At 43.3% G+C, this 10,621-nt stretch overlaps 1 protein-coding gene across 3 annotated transcripts; it reads left to right on the forward strand.

Moving 5' to 3' along the window:
• Positions 1–4,485: 4,485 nt before the first annotated feature.
• On the forward strand, positions 4,486–8,717 carry PPP1R3C (protein phosphatase 1 regulatory subunit 3C). 3 transcript variants are annotated; one of them, XM_015866892.3, is made up of 2 exons: positions 4,486–4,757; positions 6,218–8,717. In XM_015866892.3, the coding sequence occupies exon 2, from the start codon at positions 6,219–6,221 to the stop codon at positions 7,161–7,163; it is 945 nt and encodes a 314-aa protein (XP_015722378.1). In that variant the 5' UTR covers positions 4,486–4,757; position 6,218; the 3' UTR covers positions 7,164–8,717. The 3 variants fall into 3 exon arrangements, with proteins under 3 accessions (XP_015722378.1, XP_032301176.1, XP_032301175.1); XM_032445285.2 differs by having other exon boundaries at positions 4,539–4,646; XM_032445284.2 differs by lacking the exon at positions 4,486–4,757 and adding an exon at positions 5,339–5,575.
• Positions 8,718–10,621: the final 1,904 nt, after the last annotated feature.

The following is a 10,621-nucleotide window of genomic DNA, read 5'->3' on the forward strand; positions in this document are numbered from 1 at the left end:
ATGAAACTAATCTCTGCATGAAGTTTGATCCCTGTGAAACTGAACAAATATATGTAGATGCATGTTTGTATTATGCATCCAAAAAGAATGCTGAAATAACTAGGTCACATCCTAGGAAACTCCTATTTTAAGGCTGAATTGATTATTAGTCAGACTAAACCTTCAAGAAAAAGGGTTCATTCATCCCTCAGACCTATAGCATAGGGGAGCTTTTTCCCCCAACAGGGAAAATCCCAGAAAAACTCAACACAGAATTGCACTGTATTAACTTTCAGGCACTGCTCTTCCCTTGTGATACACGAGACAAAAAAAACCTTGTAAGAGAACCTAAAATATAGAAACGGATCATTTCTCTTCAGTGGCAGAATAAGAAAAGTAGCATTATTCAAAGACTTCCAAACACTGTGTGAACATACTGCAGATGTCAGCCGGACTGCTATTAAATACAGCAATGCTCACTCAGGATGAGGGTTTTCAGAACGTTGTTCAACATAAATCTTACAAGAATGGGAATCATACTGAAAAATCACGTCTCATGCAAAGTTGTAAGGGATTTTTCACACCTGGATAAAGAGGTCACCTATCTGCTTGAAAGACTGTGATGAACAAAAGCCTTCCCATGTAACTGCCAAACAGTGTCCATTCAATCAGTATTTGCTCAGTCACACGGAGTCACACAGAAACCAAATTGCACAAAGCACAGCTTCACCTGCTGGGTTTATTTTTTACAAAAGATTGATATTCAGCAGTTATTTTCTCCACCTGGCTCATTCATTCCCTAGCCTTGGTGCATAACTGAATAATTACTTGCATCACAACCATGGTCATAGAAACCTGCTGCCCAGCTTCATAGATAATAGCCATTTACAAAGATTATTTTTGGTAGATGAGAGCTGATATTGAACATAAGAGCTCAATTTAATAAACGGCTGGTGGAAGCCTTGTGTGACTGCATTGTCCCCTGAGCTGATGGGCCATGACTATGCTACCACAGATACTCTTTCATTAAAAGAGTATTTATTACTTTTATTCTTTATTAATGTGTGTTGAGTGATGCTGTGGGAACCAAGTATGTGCCAGACAAAATCTGATGGGTATTTTCTATTTTCTAGCAACCACAGTATTTTGCCTCAGAATAGCAATTGATTTTAGCCTCAAGCCTAAAATCAAATCAAGAACGTCCCTGTTAAATTGTATAGTATTACTGCACTGAGCTAGCATTACTCTCTGACCCTGCAAACAGCAGCAATTTTTCAAGGGATATATTGTTATGCAAGTAAATGGAGATGTATAATTTCTTCTCTCTGAGGTTTATTCTACAAATGTGGTTATGACCAAAATATGCTCTCAGGAAATGCTTTCTTATCTTTGCTTACGAAGACTTCAGTTAAACACTAAGACCGTTCAACTTCTTCCATACTCACAACTGCAACCTAAAGTAATAAAGCGAAAGAGTAAACCACTGAAACTTGCTTAATTACTCAGTTTTGGAAAACGGATTGAGCGAAGCAGCTCTTTCATTCTCCTCTGCCATGAAATGACCAGAGCCAACAAACGAATGACCAAGCTGTTGGATAGCTGACAGAAACCAAAGTCATTTATTACCTGCTTAGAAAGCCACTCATTGAAAAAGGAGCTGGCTGGTTCAGGCAGGAGAAGAACAGCAAGACCTGCATTGCTGTCTGCATAAACAAGCATTCACAAGAGAGCTAATGCTGTTGGTCGTTGAGCAGAATACCTCAAACCTGCCTGCCTGCCTGCCACAGAGTGACCTCCATGGGCCCACCGGGGAGCCAGCCTGCATGCTACCTAGACTAGGAATAATGGGAATAATGCAGACATACATTTTCAGTTTTCTGAAACTACAATGACAATTTACTACAGTTCATTTATTGCAGTTAGGCTTTTACACTTAAAATGCAGCGTTTTTCAGAAAAAGGGCCAGAAGCAGCACAAGAGGTCAGTTTTGGTTTACTTGCAACAGAGTCAGTGAGGTACAGCTGCCTCTTACGTGACCCCCTTGCCTCTCCCAGCAGTGCTTTTCTCTCTATTCTTCTGTGTGTTCCTACAAGTGTCAGGAAAGTGGCTATGACACCAAGTGCCGTCCAACACAGTGAGACAATGATTTTATTTTTCCTCTGGAGCAGCTCCTATTTTAGCAGCCCTGTATGATAGGGGAGATGGGCAGACAAATCTACATTTTTAAGCTTCTGATGACAGGAGAGCCGCTGAACCAAAATAACCAGAAACCTGAGTCCTCTGTGCAGACAGAAGAACATCACTGGCAGTGCAAACTGTTCTACTACCTCAGGCAACCCCAGCTGTGTGCCTAGAGCAGGGACATCTCTTCAGGTGAGGAAAGAGCAGCTCTGGCTCTGCACAGCCTTCTCTGCTTACAACCAGAAACTGGGGCAGTACTTTGTGGCCATGAACGGGGCTTTGGGTCACCGAGTAGCCACTGAGCTGCTGTGTGCAGTCCATATTTACTAACTTGGGCAACAGCATGTCCATGAAAAGCTCTGCATCTCACTACTGTTGGGTTGGCTGTTTTTTTTCTTCTGTTTGTTTGTTTGTTTTTTCTTCTTTGTTTTTTTCTAAGCATATCACCTTAAATAATCTTTGATAATGTTTTATAAGGCAGGAAAAAATGAGTATTTAAACCAAATAGGAACAAAACATTTTAAAATGGCAAAAGTACAGCAAGCAGTAGAAATGTGCAGCAAGGGGTACTTGGTACAACTGCTCGTGTGCAGGCTTCAAGTGTGAATCAGCCTGGAATAAAACAGCTGCCCAGGTCCTATCTGTGGCCTGCACATGGAAAGCACAGCCCAGCTGTGGGTGGTGCAGGTGGACATGGTCCCACTTGGCCCCGTGGTTCTATGGGACCACAACTTCAGTAGCACAGGCTCACAACACCTCTCCTGAGTTGCTCACTCATGCTTTAAAATGCAGAATATTTAGTAAGTGCCAACCGTGCACTCATTTATGACCCTTGGGGGTCTTGGGTCTCAATTTCAACCCCTGGAAAAAGCATCTGTAGCTCAAAAGAAAAAAAAAACAACAACACAAACACACTCTGCAACTAGCAGGGCTTGAAGAACAGTTTTTTGGTACATTCCCTAAGCAAACAATGAGGAAATATCATCTGCCACTGAGAGGGAGCCAGCAGTCATAAAAAGATAAGGAAATGGAGAGATGTGATATGTGGAGCAGAGGATTAGGGAAGGTCATCCTGAATTGATAGCACCAGGGAACAGGCCAGAACCTTTCCAGTCCTTGCCTTTGCTGCCAGGTAGTGCTTCAGGCTCCATCTAGGTGATGTTTAATGTCACCTACTGGCAGAAAGGGCAGGAACTTCAGTCACCAAGAGTCTTGCTAAGAAATTGAAGCCTTTCTGCCCTATGAATGCCTTCATTATACACACAGAGGCAGTGTATGGGTCTGTGTGCCACACTTCAGTCACTAGAGGAGACTTCTCCCTCCAGCACTTTCAGGGCTGTTTGTTTCTCTGCTACTACACAGCCTTAATCCAAGAGGAAGGCATCTTTTCGCCTGCCATGCCTTGGCCTGTGCTTAAGTGCTGTCTCCTAACAACCTCTCATGCACAGCAATAGAGCCTTTCATTCACAAACCATGTAAAGAAAAACAATTTGGATGAGCCAGAGAAATCCTATTATCTTCTATTCTTCTTCACCATAAGTCCCTTTTGTTCCATGTAGAGCATAGTGCTTCCTGTCATGCATTGTGCACAGAACTCATCTACTGATAAAAGCTCAGAATAGCTCACATACTCGGTATCATGAGTGCAGGGCTGCCCTTGGGAGAGAGTGGGCAGGAAGGTGACAGTGAAACCATGCAGCCACACCAGGCTCACACAGTTGTGGGGGCAGGCAGTGATGGTGTGACTGTCGTCACACTGCAGAGACCGCGTGCTACTGCTTTCTGCCCCTTTGCTCTAGAAATAGCTAACAGCTACAACGTGGGAAGTACAGCAGGACCTCCAGCACCCTCACACTGCTGTGTGTGGAGCTGAACAGCCAATAGTACCATGCAAAAGAAACCTCCAGTTTTGTCAGTTCAGTTAAGGCCAGGTATAGCCCAGGATGACAGACTTCAGGCCCTGGCAACACAAGTACCCAGCTCTTTTTAGTCAAATCTGATCGGGACAAAGGAGAGCTCCCCATTGCAAAGACCGCTGTGAGACAAGCAGCCGGCACCGTCGACCGCGTACAGCCAACACAGCATGCTAAGCTCGGGCTCTCAGGGGCAAGAATATCCAAGTTATTTAAAGCACAGCAGTTTTAGAAACGACTCTGCGGGATGTGTGTGGGGGGGGGGGGGGGGCATGGGGAGAGGAGAGCCCTGGATGCAGCAGGAAGCAACGGCACGGCAGCACCACGCGCCGAGCATCGCACCGCGCGAACAATAACAACCACCGAAGCCCCAGGGGGCGGCACTCGGCACCGCCCGCCCCACAGCCGTGACCACGTGGAGAAACAGCGGCCTCCCCCCCCCCCAACGCGGCCCCCCGGCACGCACAGCCCCGCCGCGCCGCGCCCCGGGGCAGGACCGAGCCCGGAGCATAAAGGGAGCGGAGCGAGGGGGCTGCGGAGTAACCGCCCCGCACTGCTCGCCATCGGCCGCAGGTGAGCGCTGCTGGCTCCGCTGCCCGCGCTGCGGCTGCTCTCCCTCGGGTCGGTTCGGTTCGGTTCGGTTCGGTTCGGTTCTAGCGTGCGCTTCCAGCTCCGCAGAAGGAAGTAAGTAAAGGGGAGGGGGGAATAAAATCGATCTTCATCCTTTGGGGGAATGTACTTTTGCACTGCGCTACTTTGATTTTTATCAGGCTTGTAGAAGCGTTTAGCGCTTGCATAGTGCTTTGTGAATGCTGCTCAACTCCATCATCTTTTGCTGGTAGATTTTTGCCTCTCCTAGCAGCGTAGCCCTTTATTTTTGTTTTGTTTTTAATGTTGTATAACGTTATGAGCAGCAGCCTATGGAGCTCCTCATGGAAACTAGAGAGAATACAATACTGATGCTGCTAAAAGCCAAATAAAACTTGATAAATTTGATGCCGGTACTCCACTACCTATTATGGTAAATGCTGCCATAGCTTAAGAAATGGGGGGAAAAAAGCAAGAAGAACGAAGAGGTCAGTGCAGATTCTGCTTTTTTGGCAGTGCTCTGGAATACCAGTGAGAACACTGGGAAGAAGAATGCCATTTATTTAAGTGACAAAGCAAGTGCTCTTTCTTCCCATGACTCAACAGAAATCCATATTTCCAGCAAGGATTAGATCTTTACCAGAAGAGATGCACTGCAGTAGGAGCCCCTTCTGCAAATACTGCTAACCGACTGTGGTTTCAGAGTCATAGAATTACAGAGTACATCAAGTTGGAAGTGAACTGCAAGGACCACAGAGTCCAACTGTGGGCTCCTTGTAGGACCATCCAAAACCCCAATCATATTTCTGAGAGCATTTTGTAAAATAATCGTGGTTTTCATTGTCTGAGAGTCAGGTTTAGGAACAAATCTAAACAAAGAAAGCTGTAGCATTCTTATGAAATGCTTGCATTAGGCATGGACTTTGGGGGATATAAGGACTGTTTTTAATACGTTACTCAAAACACAAGATGAAGACAATTCTCCTTCAGCTCCTTTATTCTTTCCCCCACTTACTCAGCAATGCTCACAATGCAAACCAGCTTTTTTAACTAGACCTGGGTTAATTGCTCAAAACTGATTTAACCAAAGCCAAGCTGGGACAGGTAACTTGATTACTCTAGTGCTGTCTGCTCGGGTGCAGCAGCTGATCCACCCTGTTAGATTTTTAAGACTAGGCTCACAGTCACTGAAAGAAATTGAAGTGGATGAGCACTTTCACTGCAGGTGGATCTGTTTGTACTGGTATATTAGGATGTTCTTTTGTGCGCTTTCAGGAAGATGTGCTTAATTAGCTGTTTCTAAAATCCATGTTTCAGAGGTTTGGAAAAAGCAAATTACATTCGTATTGAAAGATTGTAGAATTGTAAAGAAATGACAGTATATTCATTCTTTTTCCTCTCTTGAACTGTCAATATTAATTTAGGCTGCATTATTTAAAGCTGTGCAAAGAGCAGGTTGTGAATAATTAAGACAGCAGATGAAGCACATATGCATTCTTAACAAGCTTTTCCCCAATGTATCAAATAATAATATGCTGTCTTTCTGCTCCTTTCAGAATGATTCAGATCTTAGATCCGAGACCCTTGCCAAATTCCATCATGCCTGTGGATGTGGCCATGAGAATCTGCTTAGCTCATTCACCTCCACTGAAGAGCTTCCTCAGCCCCCTTGAGGGCTGCCAGAGAAATAACTTTGTGAACAAATTCAAACCTCTCAGACCCTGTCTCCATGTGAAACGTGATTCTGAGGCACAGAAGAGTGACTGGAACCACTCAGCAGCCCGAGCCAAGAAGCGAGTTGTATTTGCAGACTCAAAGGGGCTCTCCCTGACGGCAATACACACCTTCTCAGAGTTCCAGGAGCACCCTGGCTGGGATCTCCAGTTTGATCTTATAAGTCTCGAAAACATAACATCTAACCTGAAGCTTCACGAGGAGAAAAACTTGATTCTGGATTTCCCTCGTCCCTCAGCTGACTACCTGGACTTCAGGAACCGCCTGCAGAGGAACTTGGTCTGCCTGGAGAACTGCAGCCTACAAGAGAAGGTGTTGTCAGGCACTGTGAAAGTAAAAAATGTGAGCTTTGAGAAGAAGGTTCAGGTTCGAATCACCTTTGATACATGGAAGACTTACACGGACATTGAGTGTGTGTACATGAACAATGTTTATGGTGATTCTGAAAATGATACCTTCTCATTTACTATTGACTTGCCTCCTGCCATTCCTTCTCAAGAGAAAATTGAGTTCTGCATTTCCTACCAAAGTGGTGAGCGTACCTTCTGGGACAATAATGAGGGGCAGAACTACAAGATTCTCCATGCAGAGTGGAAATCTGACGGTGTTCGGATACCATCTGCCACAAAGGACTGTTTTGATGTTCCAGCTCCAAGGAAAGGGCAAGAGAGAGAGCCCGATCAGCTCGGCAGCCCAAGGCTGTCCAGTGGCCTCTTCCCCCAGTGGCAGAGCTCAGGTGGGATTGAAAATTCATCACCATATTGGTGATAGACACTAGCTTGGAAATATTATTCCACTTGGCAGCAAACCAGTGTTAGCTTTCTGGTTCACAGAACTATATAACAAAACCACCCGGCAGGTGTGGCTGCCTTTACAACTCCAAACTCAGCAGTCTCGTTAAGCCATATTATGTTCTTGAAGTTCTTAGCCAAAACTTATCCTTGGAAAGAAAGACAAACGAGATAAAACCCGTGTGTATACCACCTACTAGAAATAGCATGCCTGTATCTTAAGTATATGCTGTGTGCTTTCTGCTGAGTCATTAGGCAGGAGACTGTGGAAGGTGACAGTGTTTTAGCAAGCTGTAGCAACTGTGTGTGAGTGTGTGTGCACAGAACTGTCACAGGAGCAGAACATCAAAGTCCATTTTGTGCCTGTTAGCGCAGCAGAGCTGAGGCAGTGCTCTCAGGACTAAAGCTTGCAGTGACCTATGTGCTTGTAGCAGTAGCAGGTAAGACTGCATGGCTAAGATTTGTGGTTTCAATAAAGGTTAGGAAATTTGGAGAGGATAATGGAAAAGTAGGAGAAGGGGAAGAGGTAAGATGTGCTGCCTAACTTGGAGATAGACAGTGTGTTGATGTTGTCTTCAAAGCTGGCTTTCTAAATAAAGGAAAAGTTTATGAAATTAAAAAGAATACAGAAAATAATGCAAAGTGAGTGGTGGAAGTGACTTTGGGAAGGCATCTCTGACCTCACTGGCCTCGGGAAAAATGGATATCTTGCATTAAGATCAAATCTAACCTCGAATTCTGCCTTCATCATTCTACTCGCTTGTCAGGCTGATGGTTACCTTCTAATGTTAAAAGAAAAATGTGCCTTTAAAAAAACAGTCACTGTACATGCCAAAAGTAAAGGCTGAAGCCAAGGTTAGTGTATAGACTACACTGAGTGGTCTGTAAATGTCTTAGTCTGTGGCAGCATTAGGTGATTTCACTCATTGCCTGATCTAGTCTTACAGCACCTAATGGTTAAGTATCCTGCTCCCTATTGCAGAGTCAGAGATAACTTTTGAAAAGTGTATAATATAGGAAAGGTCCTTCATATTGAAGACAGTGAATTAGCTGCAGTTGGTGAAAGCAACTTCTTTTAAAAAGCAGAATTGCTGCTAGTTTTTTCTAGAATGAATATAGGCTTGCACATAAACAGAAACTGCTCAGTTTCATTGTACCTCATTTTAGAAGTTTGTTTTGTTTGTTTTTTAAACTAGTGTATATTTTATATCATATGCTTGTAATTTAGCTTCCTGAGCTGTCAAACTGTAAGCATGGTCTGTGTTTTGTGTAAGACTTGTGGGAAATTGTCCAGCACATATTCAGCAGGTGTAAATATTGGCATACCTTCTAACTGTACAGAAGTGATGTTAACATCAAAATACATGACTTGTATAATAGCCTGAATCTGAAGCTACTTGTAATGCAATGAGAAGATAAATGCTAAGATTAAGTAAGTTTCTTCCACTAATTGCACTTTTTTTTTTTTCTGTGTAACCCATGCTGTTAAGTGTCAACTAGCTATTTTAAGAATAAATTGTATTTTAATACATCTGGTTCTTATTGAGTCAACTCAATCTGCTCATTCCATTCCTTCTTTAAACAACTGCAACTCCAACAGGAGCATGAGGCATAGCTGGTTTGCTCTGTGCCACCAGCTATTGCTAAAGCTGAATATGGTATGGTATCTCAGCACTTCTGATGTTATCCTGAAGATGAAATCCAAGCTCTTCACTAAATTGGAGGTTATTAAGTATTAGCCTCACAAGTTGTCACTTAAAAAAACAAACAAAACCCCCCTCTGTCTCACCCATATTTTGGTTTGACACATTCTTCTATGGCTTTTGCTTTTTCAGGGGTACTTCTGTCCCAGTCCGGTGGCCAATTTTCTGCTGAACTATAGCATACATGATGCATGCCTGGCTGCACCTAGACAATAGTACTTAATGTATTCTGGCTCACTTTTACTTGGTACTTAGCTTATTATGCTGTCTCTAAAGCCATTGCTGCTATTCAGGGGAGGGGGAGGTTTTGTTTCTCCTTATGCCTAGGAGCCAGCTCAACTGCCATTGGTACCAAACAGCTCACTGGAGAAAAGTGTCTGTCTTTGAGCCAGTCTTTCACCTGTTACACTGTTCTGTGGACCCACACTTTTAATTATTTATGGTGGAGAAAGCAGTAAATAACTCCAGTGCCCTAAGTCTACAAAGGAGTCTGACACATCCCTGCTTCTGCTAGGTGCCAATTCAGACCAGCACAGAGCAGGAACAGCCCAGCCAGCACTGGTCATACACCAGATACATGGGATTTCCTAACTCATTAAGAATATTCAGTGACAAGATGCAATCTAGTTCAATTCATACAAAGTCAGCAAGAGAGCTGGTTTTAATTATGAAAAAGCAGTTCCAAAAAGACAAGAGACAGCTTTAACAGCAAGTTTCTGAATGGGGGAGTGAGCATAGGGTTTCCACATTACAAAGCCTGCAGTGGATGCAGAACTCTGTCCATCTACCAGCCTTAAGCTCTACTAAAACAAAATAGTGCTTCATAAATAACTCGCCTTTCTGTGCTGGAGCTCTTGGGCCATGACACATACTGCACCACCCTGCTCTTGGATAAAAAGTGAACTAATGAGAGATTTGTAACAAATGGCTCCAAGGCTCCTCTGTCTCAATGTGGGACTTCACTCAAGCCAAACAAAAGCAAAGCCACTGGGTAGAGCAGAAGCCTTCTGCTATGAGGAAAAGCAGCACTTCTTGTCCTCCAGCCAGTTTTGTGACCAGCCGTCACAACTCAAAATGCTTACTTGTTCTTCTCTTGACTGAGACATAAATCACCTTAAAATACCAGAAAACCGTTTCTTTTAAACAAGGTTTAGCTTTAAAACAACTTCTGTGCAAAGATGCCTTGCGAGATCATATTTGCCCAGTGGACAGGCAGTGCTTTTGCTGCGTCTCAACATTTCCTGAGAACATAATTAGAATTTACACAGGCAATTAATGAATGTTATCTTCTTTAATTATACCTAAATATGTACCGTGATTTATATGGTGTATTTGGTAAATTAATGACTATATGGTAAATTTTAAGGTAATTATATATATAAAAAGCATAAATTGATATCTCTTTCAGACAGTTATAAACTTTAAATGAAACATAGTAAAGAGCAAAAGGTTTCAGTGAGGCCAAAATAAAAATGAGGTAAGGCTGCCCTCAATCTTCTCTTGAGATTTCTCTCCTCCTATTTCAAGAATCAGCTGTACTGTAGCCATTCCCTGACTGGTATTTGCTTAATCTGCTCTTACAGCCCTCCAATGATGGAGGCTTCACATCTTTCTAATTATTCTTTTCTTATCTTAAAAGAGGCTCCTAAGGCCATAGCCTAATTAAAATTGAGCTCCTGATTACTTGTATTCTACATAGACAAGAAGAGGAAACTACTGCTGTCTTTTTGCA

The sequence above is a fragment of the Coturnix japonica genome, chromosome 8 (genome assembly GCF_054131305.1).
Source record: "Coturnix japonica strain WE chromosome 8, WE-NBRP24, whole genome shotgun sequence".
In the NCBI taxonomy this organism is placed as follows: domain Eukaryota; kingdom Metazoa; phylum Chordata; class Aves; order Galliformes; family Phasianidae; genus Coturnix; species Coturnix japonica.